Source organism: Mytilus galloprovincialis, chromosome 14 (genome assembly GCF_965363235.1).
Source record: "Mytilus galloprovincialis chromosome 14, xbMytGall1.hap1.1, whole genome shotgun sequence".
NCBI lineage: Eukaryota > Metazoa > Mollusca > Bivalvia > Mytilida > Mytilidae > Mytilus > Mytilus galloprovincialis.
In genome coordinates, this window is record NC_134851.1 from 11286316 (window position 1) to 11310846 (window position 24531).

The 24531-nt window shown below is 31.8% G+C and overlaps 1 protein-coding gene across 2 annotated transcripts; it reads right to left on the reverse strand.

Annotated features, from left to right (window-relative positions):
• Positions 1-517: 517 nt before the first annotated feature.
• On the reverse strand, positions 518-24314 carry LOC143059675 (actin-related protein 3). Of its 2 annotated transcripts, none has more exons than XM_076233216.1 (11): positions 24159-24314; positions 22387-22567; positions 21853-21963; positions 20073-20168; positions 19178-19285; positions 18046-18189; positions 17586-17759; positions 4921-5013; positions 4164-4289; positions 2804-2887; positions 518-1182 (listed from the first exon to the last, which is right to left on the reverse strand). In XM_076233216.1, the coding sequence occupies exons 1-11, from the start codon at positions 24200-24202 to the stop codon at positions 1087-1089; spliced, it is 1257 nt and encodes a 418-aa protein (XP_076089331.1). In that variant the 5' UTR covers positions 24203-24314; the 3' UTR covers positions 518-1086. The 2 variants fall into 2 exon arrangements, with proteins under 2 accessions (XP_076089331.1, XP_076089330.1); XM_076233215.1 differs by lacking the exon at positions 24159-24314 and adding an exon at positions 23715-23872.
• Positions 24315-24531: the final 217 nt, after the last annotated feature.

Genomic DNA, 24531 nt, shown 5'->3' on the forward strand with positions numbered 1-24531 from the left:
ATGGCAACTTTTTCATATTTGTTCAAAAACATTTTGAAACATGATCGTCCATTTCTCCAGTTACATATTTCCTAAAAACTTTCATGAAAAAAACTGATCAGAATGTAAATATATATATTAACCTTTGACCTCTTCCATAAAAACAAACATGACCAAAATCATTCATTCCTGTCACACAATGTCAAACATTCATGAAAAAAAAGAGAGGCACCAAAAATGTTAAGGCTCTACCTTCCATTAGATACCCCTTTGCTGTAATATCAATAACCAGGCAATATGATAGTCATGAATATTCATATTAGATCATGAATATTTATGTCAGACTGATGAATATTCATGTCAGATTGATGAATATTCAAGTCAGATTGATGAATATTCATGCCAGATTAATGAATATTCATGTCATTGGTTTTTTGTCAGAAAAAAAAGGGTGATTTACATACCATTTAAATATTTTGTTTTCATCAGGCCATAATAACAGATACCCTTTGACAATAAAAGAATCAACAATACACTGAACAGTTAATGGTTGTAATAATAAGAAAGCACATTGTCATAATCTGCACCAATTAAATTTGTTCTCTTGCTATAGAGACATATAAAATCATTTTGAATTCCTTCTTAATCCTTTTTTCTCATATCAACAATACTGAAGTATGAATTTTCAAAAAAAATGAGTAAGAAAAACACTTACTATGTTCAGATTTTTTTTTTATCCTATTGAAGTCTGATAAATTTACGCAGTAATACCAGATAAATCCATTTTTAAATGGTCATAATTCAAATCAAGCAGGTAAAATCTTACTTCATTTTAATTCCCAGTTGAGCTTTACATATACATGTATATATTAATATATTCCCCCAATCTGAATATGTTACACTTCAATGTTGGTCATAACATTTCTACAATGTTGAATTATATCACATTTGCTCAATTATAACTGATTTCCACTTTGAAATAAGTCCTACTGGTTGGTATAATTTGTTCCATGAAGCAGAATTTCCAAATGTTGAATAAAGTCTCCAGCAAAAGTTTCTTCCAATTACAGTCCAATTTTAATATAGTCCTAGTATTTTGTTTGTACGTTATGCCATTGTACCAAACACTGGGTTATGTCTACAAATGCTTGGTCCATACTCATCATAATCAGCTTTTGTGTGACACACTTTGTAAAATTCAGGCTGAAAAAAAAACCAACATAGGAATTATTATAAAAAAACAAGGACCATAACTCAGTACAAAACCATCAGACCAGTACACAATTCAAACTTTATCTGTAACTTGTCATGATAAAACCATATATCAAATATCACAAATATCTTTAAGTATGAAGAAAAAAATTGTGGAAAACTGATTTGCCAGACTGACAGACAGAGTGGAGATCTTCAGTCTCCTTTAACCAAGATTTCCGCTGGGGGTCACCATTTTCGCAATTTGAAAAAATTATAATTGTGGCGATTAAAATTCGTCATTGGCAAAAGAAATATATATAACGAATTATTTTCAGCCATCTTGTTTATTTACTTTTTTCGGGTTTCTCTGACTTTACCCGATCAGTCAATACTAGGAAAATTTTGATAATCAATAATCAGCTGATTGCATTTAAAGCTATCGACATCAAAGGACTAATTAACAAAGGTGTTGATTGTATTATATGACAAAATGACAAAACCACACCTTACATGAGGGTTAAATTTCAAGTGAGAAAATGTTTTGTTTTGTTGTAAAAACCACTCCTTATTTAGGGGAAAAGGGGGGGGGGGGGGAAAGGCTGGAAAAAAATGAAACTTTTAAAAGAAAAATATATTTGTGTTACTTGGTGAAAAAAATGACAAAGTAAAAATATATTGTTTTGGTGAAAGAGGTAGCAAAAAAAATAATTGACCCAGGGGAAACCCTGCCTTTACCTTGTATGTAGCTATATAGGGGACTAATTACTTTAGAAGTATGGTTCAGAATGCAGAACCTTTGATATTAAGATCAAATATTCTATGGACAATGGTTTTGATGACAGATCTTTGATAGATTCTGTTGAACATTTAATTTCGTAATTTGGAACGAGATAGCTGCGAAACCGTGGCTATTTGGTCCTTATGATATTTTTTTTACTATTTGGTCCGCAAATGGTCAATTAAAGTACCTAAGAGCTACAGTTCAGCAGCTAAGACTGGGAGTGATATGAAACTTTTAATTATATATAGTTAGCTTTTCATTAAGTGTATTGACAATATTAAGTAGAAATTTTTTATAAATCAAGGGCAGACTATTTTTATATAAAAAAGATGTGGTATGATTGCCAATGAGAAAACCGTTCTTAAGAGACCAAAATGACACAGAAATTAACAACTATAGGTCGCTGTAACAATGAACAAAGCCATACCTCATAGTCAGCTATAAAAGGCCCCAAAATGACAATGTAAAACAATTTGCTTACTTTGAATCTAAAATCTTGATCAGAAAGTTTTAAAATTCTACCAAATAACATCTGAAGATGTTTTTCAAACTTCTTGAATTTAGTATAAAAGTCTCAAAATATCCTTTTGTTTTAGAAAGATCATTATATAATGTTGTGTAAAAAATCTTCAGGCATTAGCTTATATTTAGTTTTGCCATAACCTATGTCATGTATGTGTAAAATAATATTTTTAGTCAAATTGCATCTAGACTATCCAGTTTGTTTTATATCAAAGATCTACATAGTTTGGAAATTTGGTATATTTTTCTACTTTTGTCATTTCAGGGTCAAAATAAAGGATTTTATTATACCCTTTAAATGTATAGTATAGGAGATATTTGACTTACTGTAGATGCCAGCATACTACCACCAAACCATACAGCATATCTCTGCATATGATGTGTGATCACTTGTACATCTATTGGTTTTGGCTAAATGAGAAAAAAAATCTTTGTAATTTTATTTTTTCTGTATACAAGTGCTGTAAATTCAGAAATTATTGTGATGTTTTTATTAACTTAAGGCGAATAATACATTAATGAATAATTGCCACAACTAGAATTGGCATTCTTATCATGCTTATATCTGATACATATAACTGTATGCAGATTTTTCTAAAATCGTAATAATCTTGATATATTAAATGCATTAATTTCTGAAAATACAATAGTTATAATTAAAAAGCTGCAATAGCACTAGATCACTTGGCAATATCATACTGTAATTGTTCAAAGAACAATTTGAAATTCAGTGGAGCGTATTAAATACAAAGTCAGTGAAATGAATGCAGACAACAGCAAATATATGAATTCAGATAGATCAGGTGTCTTTTTCTAAGCATCCCTTCTGATCATGTTATTTTACCAATCATCATTTAACATACAAAAGAAGCATCTAAAACTTGAAATTTATAAGATTTAACTATAAAAAAAATAAGTGTCCTTATTCAGTGTATTGATATTAGAAAAAAAATCCTCTTAAAATCAAGGGCAGATAACTATGTCATTTGACAATTTCAGTATTTTTTTGTTTATCAAGAAAATAAGGCCTATGATTATTTCATAGTTGTGATCTATTTTTGGAAAGCAATGCTATCACTGAATTGTAACTAATTTTATTGTTTAATGTTTCCTCAACAAGGAAAATTAAGTTTCTCTTATATATCATGTATAAAATATCTGATTTTATTAATTGCATTGCAATTTAAAAAAAAAAAATTCTGTAACTCCAAGTTCAAATTGATGAAATTTGAATGTTTCCCAAAAATTTTAGAAAAGTTTTTACATCAAAAGTGTGCTTTCTTCCACAAATCATCCTCTGGGTTTTGAAAGGCATGTGGACAATGGACACAAGTATGTAGCAATTCCTGTAAACCATTATACATCCTGTCTATGATGGCTTACAAAATAGTCTATTTTAAATTGTAACTAATAAAATCTTTTCATAAATCTAAGTAAAAAGACAAGCAGCTTTTGCCAAATATGCTTCAAATAAATGTTATATGGTTGATGATATCCTCTTAGAGAAAAAGATAAAAAAAGTTAAATCAAATTATTTTCTTCATTTTAGTACATAAATATTTTGAATGTCATTTTTTCCACCAAGACACATTTTGAAATATCTGATAGATCAATCCTATTCATTTTCAGGGTCAACCAGAAACACATTAGGTCCTGAAGTTGATTAAGTTTATTTTGTGTTACCTACCTTAATTCTTCCTTGACTCAATTCTTCGCTAACTTTTAATCTTGCGTCTACGACTCTCTTCACATCACGCTGCATTTTTCTACCAAAATCTTTAAACATTGTTGATCCTCCAGATAAGACTACATTCTGATAAGAGACATAAAATTACACATTAGCTAAAAATATATTGAATGAAATATTGGTGCCATTGAAAATTTCATATGTATTGTTAACTCATGATGTTTTTATCTTATCTGCAAAAATTTGTATTTATACTGTGCCGTATGATGTTGATTTTCTTTTAACCATCACTATAAAAAAATTCGTTCAGGACATGTAAATGACTGACTAAATTGAAATTGACTTATAAAGAATTGACAAGTTATAACTATATAAATAGTTCAAGAACCTTCAGCCCAACATCCACCATATAAGAATTTTTTATGCACATTTTTAGTAACTAATACTTTGAACTTGAACATAGTGACTTTAAAATTAATAGGGATATTTCGATCTTTATTTATGTGACCAAATAACAAAGTAAGGTTGTGTTCCAATATGTAATATTTGATTTAGCATCCAGAAACTGCTTCCTGCACAAAGGTCTTTTTTGTAACTATGACCATAACTTTATTTGTCTGATATAATAATATACAGGGATCTTTTTCTCATTAAAGTTGACCTTATATCTAAGTAAGATTGCAATCTCAGAAGCTTTTTTTAAACACAATATTTCTATTTTTAACAATTTGACCGATACCTCTTATCATAACCTTACCTTATAAAGACCTCTCCGGACATCTATAGGACAATTTTGTATAACTGTATCTACAACTTCTGAGATAGGTGTTATAAAATCTGGATTTGAAAACTAAAATAGAAATATATATGTACATAAGTATACTACAGTGATTTATTTTTAATTCTTTTTAGATATAAAATATTTACAACAAAGATGACTCAATGATAAGGCCAAATAAAATATATGTGTGGTTCCAGTTACTCTACCTACCCTTCTTTTAAGTCTCTAAAATAGCCTACCCTGAAGATTTTTTTGCCATTTTTCATTAAGCACTGTTGAAGTCAGAATGTTGCTCCCATAGACTCAATGTAAAAATAAAACATAAAATAAAAAAAAAATCCCTACCTACCTACCCTATTTTTTTTTTTAATGTAACTGGAACCACACATACTTTTTTATTTGGCCTAAGACAAGAAACATTACATCTTTATTTTGATTATATGACAGATTATGTAGTTCCAACATGCATGTTCACTGATTTCTTTCAACTGGAATTCTTTTATTTTTACTTTTTTATATTTCTCTGAATGTTTGATGATAGTATTTCTCATTTTTTCACTAATATATATATACGTTTTAGTTAAGAGGCCAGCTAAAGCACGTCTCCCGTTGCTTGAGTTTTTCTATGCATTGAAGACCCATTGTGGCCTTCGACTGTTATCTGCTCTATGGTCGGGCTGTTGTCTCTTTGACACATTCCACATTTCCATTCTCGATTTTATCAGATATGAAGATTTTGTGTTCTTAAACTTTGTGGTTAACACTACATGTACATGCACTAAGTCACCAAATTTGCAAAAATAAAAACCAGTGCTCTCCCCAGGATTTTTTGATAGCGCTGTGGTAAGTGTGCAAAGTTGGATTCATTCACCATTTTTACATAATGTTATATTTGTATATAACTACCATGTTGTTTATATTATATTCAATATACAAAGACCTGCATTTTGTATACATATGCTTTCATGAATATGGAAAAAAGTTTCATTTTAAATGTTATGTTTTAAAAATTAAAATGCCTAGATAATTTATATTATTTGATTTCATTACTACCATTCCAATTCTTAAGTGTGAGAGTAAGTATGCACTTTAGTTGTTTGACTTATAAACTAGTTATACATCCTTTACAACCTCATTAATTTACTGAATTTCCAGAAAGTTTTCAATGACAAGATTGGTATTTTTTATTAATTTTTATTAACATTTCTATCAAATCACAACTTTTCAATAAAATGAGTATAGTATTTAAAAGGAAGAAATGAAATTGCCCTTTCAATAATATTCAAATGTTATCAAAGACTTGCTTAAAAAAGGCTAACATATTCCAAGATGAATATGAAAGAAATCCTATATAAATTTTTTAAAGATGTTTTTTTTATATTTTAAAGTTGAATTACCAATCAAATAAATCATGTTTGATGATTGAAACAACTACAAACTTTAGAGGTTGTGTTTGATAATTTTATAAACATTTGAAGAATTGCCACCAGATAAGTTTGTCAAGATTTCACATGTACAATACTTCTTTTAGGACTTTCCATCCCAAATTAAATGCCATTCCTTATCCAAGCCATCCTCTGTTTACATTAAATTTAAAACATTATTTAATTCATACACTGGCAGACCTATTTGGAAAATCACCGTGATTTTTGTAAAAAAATCGGTGTTTTTTGGACAATCTGCGCGGAACGGATAATAAATAGAGGTTCATCGTAAATTTTCCGTTTTACAGAATATTTTGCGGTTCTCCGGAGATTTTCCGTGTCTCAGGGAATTATCCGTTTGTCCGATAAAACGGGTGTGTATTGAGTCATTGATAGAACCAGTAATGCGTGAGCGACGGTTATTAAAATGTCGGTTGTATAATCCGTTATGCGTGAGCGACGTTCACTTATTAATTGATCGTTGTATAATCCGTTAAGTGTGAGGGACGGTTGTATTGACGTACAGATTGTAATATATGTAGAAGTTTACAGAACTACTAGTATCATTAATCGATTGAGATATAAGGAATTTTCAAAAATTTATCACATAATGTTTCTGTAAATTTAGAGAGAAACAGATTATATATTTCTCGGGGTGAAAGGTTTACTTTTATGATGGAAAAATACATGTGTATTTCTGAGGCCGCAGATCATTTAAACTTCATTGGCAAATAGGAATTTTTAAAACGGTCTTGATCACCTGCTGATCCATTAATCTTTCAGAATGAAATGCACATTTATACCTCTTGGGGTTGAAGGCATATATTAGCAAAAATAACAATATGCTACGATGAGATAATAACAAGTTGTGAATTTTAGTCCGAATGTGTATATATATGAGCATATGGACATACATTCATCTTTATAATTAATCAGTTCATCTGTCATTTGTTTTATTAAATTACTTTTCAATTGTAGTATAAATACAATTTTATCATTGTGTAAGACGATTTGAGAATAATGCTTTCATCGTAAATACTTCAGAAATTATAATTGATTCAAGAACCGTTTATTGGAACAAAAATAAAATGAACGGCCTGGAGGAAGTTCTAACCTTAGTTGATATCAGGGGTTAATTGGTATAGCAGTATGTTACGTAATACAACGATCGTCGATGCATAATATGCATATGTATGTATATAGTATGCATGCAACTGGATTTCGACAACTCGTGGGTTGTCTTTTAGACAAAGAAGTTCCATTTTAAAGATATGAAAGTACGTCAATGCACGTCTTGTAAACTAATCTGTTACTTTTTGAAATATAAATAAGTTATATTTAAAAGATTGGATGGTTATTTCACACGTATTAAAGTTCTTCTGTCATCATTACTGTTTTTCAATTATTTTTTGAGAGTTCGATCTTAAAACTAAGTTCGTCCTGACATTTATGGAATATTTGCCACTGGAAGTTAAACAACCAACAATCAATCATCTTATAACAAAATTTAAAATATGCCTGAGCGATAATATTCTTTTAAATTTAAATGTGAAAGACAGTTTCTCCATTTATAAGAAGGCACTTCCAGGTCTAATGTTAAGTGTATCTACATCCCGGGATTGAGATTTATTTACTATACTAGCAAAAAAAAGAAAGAAAAGAAAAGAAATGATGATACGTTTTTTTTTTAATAATTAAATAATTAACGTTAAAAATATATGTAATTAACTTGATCTAAAACTTGACCTCGCTCATAATAGAGAATGTTAAAAATCAATTGTGTCGGCTGCACGGGATTGTCCAACGGCGGGAAATACCCTGTAACTATAAACACAGGTGATGTTACTGACCGATTGTGGAATGTCAACTCAGGGTTAAAGTGATGTGTAATGATTGACATTATTGTGCGCTTGAAAGTTGAGGCTCTAGTAGGTTCATTTCAATTGATAATCGATAATCTAAAATCATTTTTTTTTCAAATCAACGATGACGTTTTGGATATTATGGAAGGGATTTTTTTTAAGGACAACGGAGGTACCTTAAAAGTCTATAGGAAAATATACAAATAAAATAATATAAAACAATTTCGAAGGTCACAACTTGTATCTTATAAATCAATGATAAAGCGACTTCATCAGTATTAACAGTTATAAGATTGCAATCAGATGACTTTTAATTTTGTTTGTGTTTCAGGAGTGGGAGTGTATAAGATTACCTTATATTACAATGTTTGTTTATATTGCTTGACCCTTATGGGTGTAATTTTGCAATAAAGATTAAAAATATATACTTTGGATGTTCCATTCTCAGCATTGTTTCTGGTCTGTCTGTTCGTTTGTTCGTTCGTCCGTCTGTCCCGCTTCAGGTTGAAGTTTTTGGTCGAGGTAGTGTTTGATGAAGTTGATATCCAATCAATTTTAAACTTAGTACACATGTTCACAATGATATGATCTTTCTAAATTTAATGCCAAATTAGAATTACCTCATTTCCTCAGTCCACTCAGGGACTTTCTATACTAAGTAAAGAAAGTCCCTGGTCTGTTAAACATAGAAAATGATAGTGCGGATTGGGCATCCGTGTATACTAGTGACACATTCTTTTTTTTTTAATTTATTAAACTTGTTCTCAGTGGCAGATCCAGATTTTTTTATATATAAGGAGAGGGGAGACTAACTGATAATGTCATGAGAGGACCAGCTCCAGTCATTCTCAAGTGATTCCCTATATAATCAATATTTATTTTTCAACAAAAGGGGGCGGACACCGTGTCATTCCCCCTTTATAGCCGACTGAGAAACTCAAAGGGCTGTTTAGGCAGTCAATGTCGTCAAAAACTTCTATGTGTTGTATAGCCAGTCATTGAGTCAGTGTCGTTAAAAACTTCCATGTATATCAATCAATCAAATCAAGACTATTAAAAACTCCCATCAACGCCATTCCCCACTAAATCCGGCTCTGGTTCTATTAATTTCATTACTTCTTCAACATACTAGTATCGGGAGCATGTGAGTATGGTAGCACTCTGTAGATAGGTCTGTAGTTTTGCATGTATGACACTAACAGTTGGCCTAACGTATTAGAAGGCCAGGGTTGGAAGGTTATTCAACATTCTGTGGCTCAATTGTAACTATATTTTCTGTGAAGTGCTACCTAAGCCGTGTCCTGGTGAACCCTACCCATTTTTTTCAAAGGATTTTCCAATAGCACATCGAAACACTTCCAGCATTCTATATTTTTTTCACCAAAAAAATTGTACCTCAGCATAATACAGGTGATGAGGTACATTTGTTTCAGGAGGGGATTTCAATTACTGTTTAATTTCCTGTTACTACGAATTTTCGGGATTTTTTTTTCATCAGATTTGCCCTGTTGTCTTTTCTTTTAACTCCGTGTAAACCCTCACACGCGATGTTTACAGAATTATTTGTTTGAAAAATTAAATTTGTTGTATTACCTCTTTTATCAAAATAATATTTAGTTAGCTTTATTAGCGCCTTTTCAAAGTCCAAGCATTGAACATTGCAAACACATATAGATATTTACAAATGAATTAGAAAATATCTTCCCAAATCGACAGAACGAACAGAGAGATATTTGCCACTGGTCTTTACCCAGTTAACGATTCACTCTTAAATGCATTTCTTAAAAAACGATGGGAAACAGAAAAAAACCAGACTATATCTTTTGGATAAACAGCCAAGGACATTTCCAGACATGAATATAACTGCATGGACCATCGCTTACAAGTTTTGTGACAGAACAGGCTTACAACTTTACTATAGTACATGTACAGTGCTTAGAACTCTCATAATTTTACTCCAGTTTACATAGTGCATTATTTTATGTTTTATGATAACAGAACTGTGTTTTATCAAGGTTTATCATGACTCGTATGGTTTTATGATAACTGATTTCTGAGGAATATGTTTAATAATGTAAACTTTATTTAAAGATACGTTTTTTCCAATTGGCGCTAAAGAAAAGCACCATATGAATATTCATGAACCTACAACGATTGCTCAAAATCGTTATTTAAAAATCCTGTTTGTGAGATGCAGATTCATTTCAATACCGAAATTTCGTCTATATATTAAGTTTCACAAGTGTATAACACGGAGAAGCTATCAGAAGGTACATTACTCCCATTTTGTTTGGGTGTGAACCATCGATGTTTACAGCAATATCAAAGAATAAGATGATGATGGAAGAAAGAACTATGGGCGTCATGTGGCAAATATTACATGCATATCGGACCATGAGTTGTCAATCTGTATGAAAAGATTTCCAATACAACCATATTATTGAGAAGGAATGTTTACATGCTCTCGTACTAGTATTACAGGGTTCTTGCGTCGTTCACCTTAGACACACATCTTTTTAACGATGTTTAAAAAAAAAAGACAAAACCAATTTAATGTCATATATCCCTATTTTTTAATATAACTATAACAAGAATACCCCTATTTAGCGGACAAGCAGTTTATTCCTTTTTCTGTTATTGAATATTGAATACCAAGAAGGAAAATAAATCCCGAAATTAATTTGAAACTTTGATACTCAATAGTTTTCCAGCAAAATATTCACATCCCTTGGGGATAATTAGTGTTTGTCCAGTGGCATACATAACATGCATGTCGGAACTGGAAATTTTGCATAATGTACTTTCAGAACCATGTTCACATCATTATACATTATAGCCAACAATTGTGATGACAACTCCTTCCTTTGTTCTTGAACAATCTTGTTGAAATAGAAATCTGTGATTTTACTATGTCCATAACTTCGATGAACCCAAAGCAAGTTAAATATCGACCTGTATTTAATTCAAATAAGTTCTCTTCTTCTTCTTCGTCCATCGACATCCCATGATAACATACTGTTGTCATACGAGGACTAGTTTATTTACAAAACTTTTAACCCAAATAAACAAAATGTATGTTTCTTTCTTAATATGTTCAATGTAAAAATATATATAATTTTGAATTGCAACTATCTATAGTTCCGTAACTTTCTATCAAGGCGTATAAAAGAATGGTCGATAAGTGCGTACATTTTTGTTAAATCAATATTTCTTGTACGTTTCAAACTGTCCTTCACTTTTGAGAACGACTACTTACATTTCCCCAAATTTACCCGTGGAAAAAATGTGAAAACAGATTTTTATTTTATCAAATCTTTTTTTTTTGGAATTATTTAGATTTTTATAAATAATATTCTTTACAACAGAAATGTAATTTATAAACAAGCTTATGCGTTTAGTAATGACTAGTATATCGGACACGCAAGACAGAGATTTATACTATACACCTGATAGTTCAAAATGGAAAGTTTCAAGTTATCGGTCGTATACACTGATCAATACCCTTAGAAGTGAAGCGATGCATGAACTTGCAAGTCCGACAGGAAATCGCTTGAATACCTGAACGGGTCACCTCACAATACATTTGGGAGTAATACCTTTAGCCATGCTGGTGATCAGACAAGGGAAGGTACAAATTTATTTAAATAAGTTTATTACATAAAAGAATTATGAACAAATTAGATTTTCGAAAACAATTTTCACGGAACACTTATTTACGCTCATTTATGACTTTGAACTATGACTTTTTCACCAATTCCCATATAAACAGTTAAAAACGACAGACCTTGGTTACCACGGTATAGCTGACTTATATTAACCCTTAAACCAAATTTCAGAAATCCTTGTATTGTAGTTCCTGAGAAAAATGTGACGAAAAATTTTCAACTTGGCTATCATGTGTAAAATCAAACAAGTGTTCGGTAAACAGGAAGTTGTTGAGTGATGAATCTGAAAACGCATCAGCTGACTTATATTAACCCTTAAACCAAATTTCAGAAATCCTTGTATTGTAGTTCCTTATAAAAATGTGACGAAAAATTTTCAACTTGGCTATCATGTGTAAAATCAAACAAGTGTTCGGTAAACAGGAAGTTGTTGAGTGATGAATCTGAAAACGCATCAAGTTCCAAGTATAGCTGACTTATTTCAAGCCTGAAACCAAATTTCAGAAATCCTGGTAGTGTAGTTCCTGACAAAAAATGTGACGAAAAATATTCATGGGACGGACGGACTGACTGACAGACTGACGGACGGATGGACTGACGGACTGACGGAAGGACAGACAGAGGTAAAACAGTATACCCCCCCTTTTTTTCAAAGCGGGGGTATAATTAAATATCTTGCAATGCAAAGCTAGTTGTTTGCGATGTGCGATGATGCGTAGCTGCATGGTAGATTACCACGTGAATTAGATCATTTTGATTATCTTTGAATTCACCACAGTCGCTTGAATTTTAGTGATATATGTATGAATTTTTTTTTTTATAAAAATACTGTTATATGTATAATATATATAACAGTATTTTTTTTATTTTTTTTCATACATATATCACTAAAATTCAAGCGACTGTGAATTCACTAACACGTGGCTGTTGACACATTACACACAATATACTTAAAATACCTGGGGCAATTTACACTTCTGGTTTATTGTCCCTTTAACCAGCCAGTGTATCTGTGTATGATGTATTTATCTACCGTGCAAGGGTTGTGTAGCCAGTCAAGGTCGTTAAATGTATCTCTAGCTCCATTGACAGACTCCCATAATATATTCGAAAGCGGATCCCGGATTTTGAAAAAAAAGAATGTGGAAGGACGTAAAGACAACATTACAAATTGGACTAGTGTACATGCAACATTCAATCTATTTCTTGTGTGACAGTTTACTGACTGTCAAACCCGTGTTCAATTTATTATTTTGATATGGTTCCATCATTCGAAAATAAGTTATTACAATCTCAGTAGGCTAAAAAAAAACTACTGGATTTTACCCACAGAGTGCAACAAACACAGGTCACGGAAATGGTCTCTACTACTTCAAACTTTGGCAATCTAAAATGAAATCTAATCAGTCAATTTCACAGTATCACAATTTCATGTAACAGAAGAAGATGGTGCCTTGAAGATAGCTGAGTAAAATAAATATTTTTTTAAACAAGATATATGTAGGGAGCTCTATTTTTAACCAACCCGCGCATGAACAGATTCATTTTTTCTTGTATTTACTTCCTGAATGACACGACTCTAGAAATGTTTGCCACTGGACATCAATTTAAAAATTCAATAGAATCAAACAGTCATGCTCGAGCAAATAACATTGAGAACAGAACTTTATAGCAAGATATATACTATAGTGTATACAGATTGTATTTGAACACATACGAGGGTCTTGAATATTGTCTTATAGTTGTAAGTTATTTTTCTGTAGTCTCCATATTTTCCCCCATTATTCTATATTCTTTGTTTTCTTGGTTTCTATTTTATTTACTTTTTTGGCCCTTTGTTGTGCACTTTTTGTCCATATATATTCTCTCTTCTTCTATATAAATCCTATTCAAACCCTTATAAACATACACAATCAAAATGTTCAACTCAAAACCCCAGTTGACTTGTCATCCATGGAGTTTTTCTCAACCGTTGAGAACATAACAAATGCTAAATGGAGTCCGTTTAAAAAAAAGATGTGGTGTGATTGCCAATGAGAAAACTCTCCAGAGACCATATGCCACAGAAATTAACAACTATACATGTAGGTCACCGTACGGCCTTCAACAATGAGCACAGCCCATACTGCATAGTCGGCTATAAAAGGAGAAAAGGTCTAGGAGTCCATTACTGATATTACACTTATATATGATTAATGTATCACGTATACGTCTGATGCTTAATTGTTGGCTCTACTGGAAGGCAAAATATTTAGCTCTTTACTGACTAGTATTTAACAACTGAAACTAGATAAGTTATGAAAATCAAGGAATCTATACATGCTATAACAGCAAATTTGAACGGAACCAAAACGCAAATTAGTAAAATAATAAGTATACAACTTGCATTCCAGCATTTTAATATTGGTAATTATTAATGATGTAATGCGTATTAAAATAAGTTATCCTACACAGTGGAACAAATGGGAAGCCAAAGTACGTTAATGTCTGGATTAATCTTCTGCAAAAACAATGTCATTTTTTTTTATTTTATCTGGTTAAATCTTCTGACATAAGACTCGGACTTCTTTAGAACTGAATTTTAAATGTGCGTATTGTTATGCGTTTACTTTTCTACATTGGCTAGATGTATAGGGGGAGGGTTGAGATCTCATAAACATGTTTAACCCCGCCGCATTTTTCCGCCTTCCCAAGTCAGGGGCCTCTGGCCTTTGTTAGTCTTGTATTATTTTAATTTTAGTCTCTTGTGTACAATTTGGAAATTAGTATGGCGTTCATTATAATTATCACTGAACTAGTATATATTTGTTTAGGGGCCAGCTGAAGGACGCCTTCGGGTGCGGGAGTTTCTCGCTACATTGAAGACCTGTTGGTGACCTTCTGCTGCTGTTTTTCTATGGTCGGGTTGCTATCTCTTTGACACATTCCCCATTTCCATTTTCAATTTTATTTCAATAAACTGACTTAAATAAAATTTAAGCAAGTTAAACTGTAAGCTTGCCGCCGTTGATACCCCCGCCGAAATATTTCGGTTCACAGGAAGTTGTTGAGAAATGAATCTGAAAACGCACCACACGGTACAACTTACTTGCATAAACCCTGTAACCAAATTGATAGATACGAAAAAGATAGATATGAAAAAAAATTACTTAAATAAATGTTTAATTTACATGTAATGTATGACGTACTTAAAATCATCTTTGTGTAAAGAAACGTTTGAATTGGCTGATCTTTTTGTAAAGCATGCTATTTTGACGGTTACGGATTCAGACTCATTAAAGATGCATTTCTTTCTAACGCAAACGATGCAAACGGCTAAGCTCGCACATGTTTTGATCATTTCTTTCAAACACATACGTTTGCAAAGTTTACATAAACTTTGACAAACTATGCAAACGCTAAAAATGCGTCTGCAGTTTGTTGTTTGTTAGTACAAACGCTGCATTTGTTTCTAACTTCAACCTGATTAAACGAAGTTTTTGTTTCTACGTTTGTAAATAAGTCTGATTACCAACAACATGTGCATGCATTATTGAAAATTCAAACAGGGTCATTAAAGATTTATCAAACGATGTATTTGTTTCTACTCGTGTATCGTTTAGAAAACAGTAACACACGCGACACAACGTTTACAAAATTCTTGTTAGAAAGAAATGCGGCCTAAGAAAAATCTTATTAGAATCACAAGAAGTTCTGATAGGTCGTAAAATAAACTTCCCATCACTTTATTCTTTTCACATGTCAATTTAAAAAAAATAAATTCGCAACGATGTCATAATTGAAAGCACGAGGAAGGCTGACCAAAATGTTCAACTTGCGGCTAGTGATTGACAGGTATGATTATATCTTGGGGCTCTTGTGGGGAGCGTGGTGTCGGACGGAAAAAAGATTTCCAGTATTCATATATATATAAATGTCGATCTGATGTGGAAAATTGTGAGTTTTTTTTTAATAGCACAAAGAAAAAGACGTTGGAAGAGTAACAATGTGTAACTATAAACGAATTACTCGTTTATAATCTACGAGACTGATCAGATCGAAGTTTGATAAAAAAAAAAAAAAAAAAAAAAAAAAAAAAAAGCATTCAATATCAAACCTTCTTGGTTGGAGAAAACATGTTCAATGTATACCTGCAAATATGTCTTAATAAATTATATTGTGTATTTAAATTATCTCCATTGAATACAATACAATTTATTAAATGTATCTATGATATCCTCCATAAATAAATATCTGTACAGGTAAAGTTGAATTCGGATCAACAGATTGATTTACGACCTTCCGCTTGTCCATGTTGTATTGTAAAATATCACAGCAGGTGTTACTCACACTAGACAAGTGTCAAATCAGTATGACATTATGTCGGATTACGGCATCTGCAGTAATTAAGACTCTGTTTTTACTGTTTTTACAGGAACTGATTTATCTTAACAAGACAATAAAGAAGAATTTTGTAAGGTGAACATATTTGTAGTATTGCAAAGTTACCACATGCACTTTTCCTGTTCATTGGTCACATTTAAATAGATTATTCTTTATTGAACTAAATTCGTTATTTAAATTGCAAGTAACTTTAATATCAAAACCACCGCTTTTTATTTCTCGACTGAAAAGGGTAATAAGACGGTTATTTTTATCTGACTGTAAACATTGTATATAATCACAACGATCTATTAATAACCGTTGCTCACAGATAACGGATTATACAACGATCTATTAATAACCGTCGCTCACGCATCACTGGTTCTATCACTGACTCAATACACACCAGTTTAATCGGACAAACGGATAATTCCCTGAGACACGCGGATAATTCCCTGAGACACGGACAATCTCCGGAGAACCGCAAAATATTCTGTAAAACAGAAAATTTACGATGAACCTCTATTTATTATCCGTTCCGCGCAGATTTGCCAAAAATCGCGGTCATTTGCCAAATAGGTCTACCAGTGATATATATTGATGATTGGTTGACAAATATCAATATTTTCTATATATTTACACAAATTTTCATTTCGTTTTATTCCCTATATGCATTTGGAAAAGAGCGATGGATGGAAAAGTAATCGTAAAATACGGGCTTGTAATTAATCCCATGATAACAGGGATGCTTCCTGAAGCAATACAGGTTCAACAGCTCAGTTCAGTTGTAAACGTAAACAATTAATGAAATAATCGTTGATGGTCCAAAAAATGGTCTAGACCACGTTGTCAGAGAAGGGGTAAAACTTCCCTTAATATATACTTTAGAAATTAACTTTTCAGCACAAGAGACATGTATTATATGCCTCTGTTAGCACTGTTCATTCCTTTCATGAAGTTTCTTCATCTTTTTAAAGCGAAAAACTCGAGGAAGGAAAGGTTTATTTGGCAGTAAAAGTTTTGCAAATGGTGACATTTTGTTCATTTATTGAACTGTTCCCTCCGATAATTGACTATGTTGGGTGAATTAACGATCTCTCAGATAATTCAACCAGTCGATCACGTGATCGGAATGTGTACAAAATAATATCGGAATTTGAAAATTCAAAAACAATAGCGAGTTTTGATTGGATAGCGCTGCAGTCTGCCCAATACCACCACGGTAAATTAAGATAGCGCTGTTCAGCGCTGTGCTAAAACAGCCTGGGGAGAACACTGAAAACCTCACAATAATTTTTTGAATTACAGTAATGTAAGATGTATCATACCTCTGGATGGAAGAAAATTTCTGGGCCAAGGAATCTTTCGTAGCCTACATCTACAGCAAACTGTTGTCTAGTTATACTATTCATGCCTTCAAATCTCTTCATCCATTTAGATGGGTCGGCATCATATTTGGCAAATTCTTTAGCTATGTCTGGACACACATAGGAATATCTTTCCTTAAAAAAAATATGTTACAATTCAGTCTGCTCTAAAACATTTATAAATGACATTTTAGATTTGTCTAAGACCTGACATTTCAGATAAAATTAATACAACCTTTTAACCTGTTTGGTCTAGTACAAGTATCTCATTTCTAGCATTTACTACTGAATAATATAGAATCTTATGATAGGATGATTGCATAGCAGGAGATATTTGTTGCATTCTAAGGAATTATTTGTCTATTCATAACTTTTTATAATTTTTTTTTAAACAAGAGCCCCTTGACTTCCTCAAACTTACTTTAATTGCTTTTGCTGTTTCTAATGATTGTTCTGGTGGAATGCCAACTTCTCTTTCTCGTAATAACTGCTGAATAAAATATGTAATATCTCTCCCAGCAATGGGAATGTGTTTAATACAACTACCTATCACATAACCTTCAGCCTGAAATAACAATGAATAGACATATATTAGTTTTCACCACAAAATTTTTGAGGTCGTTCATTTTTTTTTCATTTTCCATTTGTTTTATGACAGTTTTTCTTTCACAAACATTTTGTTTCTTGTTTTTTATGTATATTAAACTTTTGTTTTTCCGATTTGACATGTCTGATTTGTTTTCACTAGTCATTTTGGGGTCCTTTATATCTTGCTGTTGGTGTAAGCCAAGGCTCCATGTTAAAGGCCGTACATTGACCTATAATTGTTTTCTTTTTACACATTATGACTGGGATAGAGAGTTGTCTCATTGGCACTCATCTCACATCTACTTAATTCTACATATATTTCAATTTGATATTCTAAGGTTAAAATCTTGTTGGAATGCTGACATCTTCCAAATAAATTCTACATTAGGTCTGAGAACACAATTATTTCGTAGTGCATTTCTTTTAGAAGATAAATGAAAATTAAAAAAATCCCACCTGCGCTTTCTCAATGAAATTTTTACAGTGTGTTGTACTGCTTTTGGGACAAATTATATCAAAATTATATAAAACTTCATCGGCTCTAACTCAAAATATGGACAATTTTATGTTTAGAGCGTCTTGAAATCTTTTGACAGCTTCCGAAGTGCTAATTTTCAACCTTTTTCAGCTGGACCAAATCACTACTTTCCTTTAAAATTCTGAACCCAATTTTTTTAAGTGTAATTTCACCCCCCTTCTTGCAATTTGAGGCATTAAACATGGAGAAATAAATTTGGAAGATTTAAAAAAATTAATGGCAAGTAACCCACTGTCAACACTAGGTACTATATTTGTGAACAACGAAAATCAAGGGACGACAATTGTGGTCTCAGAACATTAAGGACTGCTTTAATTTTAGTTATTTGTCTGTCTGACTGATTTCTTACGCATAATCAAATGTACTTGTCCTAAACTGAGTGTACATGTTTTTGTTCTTAAAAATTAAAGTCCCATTGACAACTTACTACTGGAATAACATGGGTAACCCCATCCCCAGAATCTATCACTGTTCCTGTTAGAGTTCTCTCTCCTACTTGTCGTGATGTCCATGAGGCAGCCAATGCTAACACAGCCTGTCAAATAAAATACAAAATATACATTGATTCCTAATTCTATATGGTAAGGCATGTGAGGCGAAACAATTTGGTTGTCATTTTAACTCTCAATCTTTACTTTTTATCTTCATTATTTTTTTTTATAGTCTTATTTGTTTTGTTGAGTTGCTGTCTCATTGATGTTTATCTACATCTCCCTTTATTCATGAATTTTTCAAATTCTTAAAAAATACACATTCTTCATTTGTTCATTAAAAGTATGTAAAGAATTATTTTCAATTTTAATTTGAGAATGTAAAGAAATGTCTCCCTTGCTTTTCTTTCTTATGAATAATCTCCCTTGTCAATTTATAACCTACCTGTACAGCAATATACAATCCAGGTACATTGACAGATTCAAACATTTTTTCAACCTTGTAGTCTTATGAATTATCTTCCTTGTTTTCTAACTTATAAATTATCTCCCTTGTTTGTCTAAATTGTGAATTATCTCCCTTGTCATTTTATAACCTACCTCTACAGCAATGTACAATCCAGGTACATTCACAGATTCAAACATGGTTTCAATCATCTGTCAGTGTGTATTCGTATGAATTATCTCCCTTGTTTTCAAACTTATGAACTATCTCCCTTGTTTGTCTAACTTATAAATTATCTCCCTTGTCATTTTATAACCTACCTGTACAGCAATATACAATCCAGGTACATTGACAGATTCAAACATTGTTTCAACTTTGTAGTCTTATGAATTATCTCCCTTGTTTTCTAACTCATAAATTATCTCCCATGTCATTTTCTAACCTACCTGTACAGCAATATACAATCCAGGTACATTGAATGACTCAAACATTATTTCAGCTGTGTATTCTCTATTTTCTGGTGTATTAAGTGGAGGTTCTGTCTGTATAAACAAATAATAGTTAAATCAAAACATATTTAACAATTCAATACAAACTTGTATATAATTAAAATGATATTCTTTGCATATAAATTAAGTATATAGCTATATCACAAAATAGGGGCATGAGTAACACTAATTGCCTAGCCAACTGACTGTTTCTAGCAAAATAATATCTTCCTCCTATTCATATACCTTCTTTATCTAGCAGTGTTAGTTTATTGTGCATGGTTTTATGAGTTATGTTTATTTTGTATTTACAGCTTTTCTTTTCTGACATTGATTCATTTCTGTTGTTCAAAATTGTGCATTTTTAATTAAAGCACACATATTGGATTTTCTTCATTGATTCTCCCCTCCATAAACTAAGCTAAGATTATTAACCAAATTTCTCTTAATCTGAGGTGTCTTATTATACTTACCTGAATTGTTCATAATAATAAATGTGAGTTATGTTTGAACATTTTGAATTCTTTGATGGTTAAAATTCAATTATGACATCAATTTTTTATTTTGCTTACTTTTGGATTTGCTATTGTGAAACTGAAAAAAGTTGACCTCACTGGATGACCATACTAAATTAGATGATAAAATTCATCTTAAAACCCTCAGATTAGCAGAATCCACCACAAAGTGTTCACACTGATATTTCTCAACAGTTCAATATTTAAACACCTTTGTCAGCTACATGTTTTAAATTTGAAAATTGGACTGTTTCAGGAGAAGAAATATTGTATCATACTTGAAGCAAAACTATAAAATATAGATTGTTTTTCGAACATGAGGGTGTTTCTCAGCTTCAATACTAATAAACTGTCCACCTGTTTTCCTAAGCAATGACAACAATTCCTTTTCTTATGAGAAAAATCAATATCATTCAACACTTGATCAAGGAAATTTCCAAACAAGAGGCTGTCACAACGACAGCAAACCGGATTTATTAACATTTATTTGTGTCCTGGCAATATCACAAGAACCATTACTGATGAATGGTGAAAGTGAAAATCGTCAATATCAAATTTGACCTCCATTTTGTCATCAGTATCAACATATTAAAATTTGAAAAGCTTAGATTGAATGGTTCATGAGTAAATGCAACAACGTGAATGGAAACGCCATTTTACGATCTTTCAAGAACCATAACTCCTGAACGGTAAAAGTCAAAATCGTCATTATTGAACTTGACCTCTATTTTGTCATCAGTAACAACATATTAAAATTTCAAAAGCTTTGGTTGAACAGTTCATGAGAAAATGCACGGACACGACGGGAAACACCATTTTTCAATCTTTCAAGAACCATAACTCCTGAACGGTAAAAGTCAAAATTGTCATTATTGAACTTAACCTCCATTCTGTCATTAGTAACAACATATTAAAATTTGGGAAGCTTTGGTAGAACAGTTCATGCGTAAATGCACGGACACGACTGGAAACTCCATTTTTCAATCATTCAAGAACCATAACTCCTGAACGGTAAAAGTCAAAATCGCCATTATTGAACTTGACCTTCGTATAGTTGTCAGTAATAACATATTAAAATTTTAAAAGCTTTGGTTGAATGGTTCATGAGTTAATGCACGGACAACATTTGATTGCCCCCCGCCCGCCTGCCGTACATCCCCAAATCAATAACCGACATTTTTGTCACAAAAATCCGGTTAAAAATGGCAATAATTTATAATTACCAGTAAAAAGTAATGATCCTCTGGTTCTGCTCTGAGGTATTTAAATATCACTTGTTCCATATATCTTTCCATTAAATCCCAGTCTTCAATTATACCATGTCTAACTGGCCACTGAAACATAGTTGATATTGTTTTAATATAAGAATTTATAATCTACATTTACATGTAGAAGCAAAATAAAATGTCAGTAACAAATAACCATCATGGATTGCAAAAAATAGGTAAACAAAATCAGTCTAGATATTAATGAGGGGAAATAACTCAGATAAGGCTACTTTTCTCAAGAAATGTTTTATGTGACCTAGAAAACAATCATGAACTTTCACATGTGTTGTACCTTAATCTTTTCACAAAAAGTGTAGACCCAAAACAAGCATTTTTGTGGCCTTTGTTTTGCCTCAATTTGTAAAATAAGTCTGGTCTCTGATCCTTCACTGATGAGTATTTTGTAGCTGTAACATGCACTTGGCAAACAAACCTTTAAATCTACCATTTCAATTGTAACCACAAATATTTTTCTAAAAAATTCTTTACCTTTACACTGTATGATGTTGCACTCAAAGCTTCATCTCCAATAAAGAAATCGAGGTCCTCCACCCCTTTACCAAGTCGTTGTATAGCTTTATCTCCTACTGATGCCGATTCTTTTACAGCAATGGCTGATGGCACAATGAACTGTGGTTCTGTGTTACCGGCATACCCCATCTTTGTGTACCTGTATGAAAACAAAAATAAAATAATAATGCTTTTGAAACTTTTATTATTAAATATTTCTATCACAAACTGTTGAAAACTTAAATTTCACGAAATTCAACAATTAACCATAACATTAATATTAGCCAATATCTTTTGTGTATTGTTTGCAGTGTTTAACATGTACCTCAAAATTAAAATAGCCAAACAGGGGTGCATATTAAAGAGTACTATATATGTATAGCCAAAAAGAGAAAAGGAAGATTTCATCATGTATGTTTAAGTACCAAAATATTTGCTGAAGAAATTTAGTGTTCCAGCTAGTATTTTTAAAGGGCAGGGTGCCAATCAAGAAAAGGTCATTTAAAGTGTGAAATTTTTAATAAAGATTTCAATCAAATATTCAATTTATCATTTCATTGAAACACTGACATGTTGGATAGGCAATCAAAAAAATATATGTCTAAAGTCGCTTCAATAAATAAAAATTTCAAATATATATGTTAATTTTTGTGGTTGTGGCTTACATGGCTTAATTGGACTTTACAAGTGTAAAGATTTCTAGAATAATTTATGTATTTTCAACTTCTGATTGATGAGGAATTAATGGAAACCATAAGAATATCACAAGCATTCACACAAGATTTAAAATTACTGAAGGTTTTATGTCAAAAATTAATAATCTAACATGTTTAAGATTGAATATTTGTCGATCTGTTTTGACAGTCCTGTTTCAAAACTGTCAATACAGGAAGCATTGTTATTTTTCGTAATCATAAGCACAGCAGCAATAAAATGTAAATCATAATGAATCTTTTCTACATAATACATATTGATTTGACATGTAGATTTCTTCAACCTATAACCCTTGATTTTCTTATGTTAGAGGGCTGAGCGAATTCCTTTCTTTGGATAACAATTTTCTATTGCACATTAATAAAGGCGAAGTGTGTTTTTATGAAATCTTAGACATTCCCTTCCAATTATTGAATTTTTAGACAGATACTACATGTACCAGGAGGCTACATACATGTATTCCTATCTGCCTATAGCTGATTGCATGTAAAAAATGAGTGCACAAAACATAAACACCCTCCATTACATTCATTTCCTGTTTTAACTTGAAATTTTTTGATAACTTTTTTCTTGTATTTGCAAAATGTACAAACCCAGTTCCACAGTCAATAATAACAGCTGGGGTCCCTGTGGGACCAAATGACTTTCCAAATGACATCTTAATAAATTCACGCCCAGAATACTGCAATAAGTGTAAAGATGGCTGAAGGAGATGGTCCTTGATGTCCTCAAGGAAGTGACAACTTTGTCAACAGGTTTATTGCTATTTAGTCATAAAACGTAGCTTCCTGTTCTATTTGCATATTCATAAACCGGCAATACACAATTTTTGTAAATAGATCACGTGAACAAAGTGTACAAGAAGGAAGTATTTAGTGTTTCATTTAAACAACCAATACAAAAGATGTAGATACTGTTTACTGGGGACGGTACAAGTACATTAAATGCATGTACACCTTTCAGTAAATCCGCCCATTTTCTTTTTCGCAGGTATTAGGGTGGGTTTTTAAGGGGGATTGAGGTTAATTGTTGCATACCCGGTTCCACAGTCTACTACAACCGCTGGAAGTCGTCCAGCCATTGTTTATGATTGAATGTATGTTAAATAAAGTTGTTTGGAGTTAAAAACAGAAAGCAGGAAGTGACTCAGCCGGCGACATGAGAAACAACATGGCCGATGGGAGGTTATTACCTTATTCTATGCAGAACTTTTATTTCTAAAATTTAATGATAACAACTCAAAATACAATTTTAAAGTAATTTAAGTGCTTGAAATGTTTTATTTTAAGTTTAAATTTACAATTAGAAAGTTGCATATATATTCATTACAAATGAGAAATGTAGTAAATAAACTGAATTATACGGATACCAGTCGAAGATAAATGAGGTACAAAATGGGGACAAATTATT

Coding starts and splice junctions, on each gene's coding strand:
- LOC143059675 (XM_076233215.1), bottom strand. CDS start 23,779: ATGTCATTTGGAAAGTCATTTGGTCCCACAGGGACCCCAGCTGTTATT. Junction 22,568..23,714: donor ATTATTGACTGTGGAACTGG/GTTTGTACATTT, acceptor GTTTTCATACAG/GTACACAAAGATGGGGTATG. Junction 17,760..18,045: donor AAACAGCAAAAGCAATTAAA/GTAAGTTTGAGG, acceptor ATTTTTTTTAAG/GAAAGATATTCCTATGTGTG.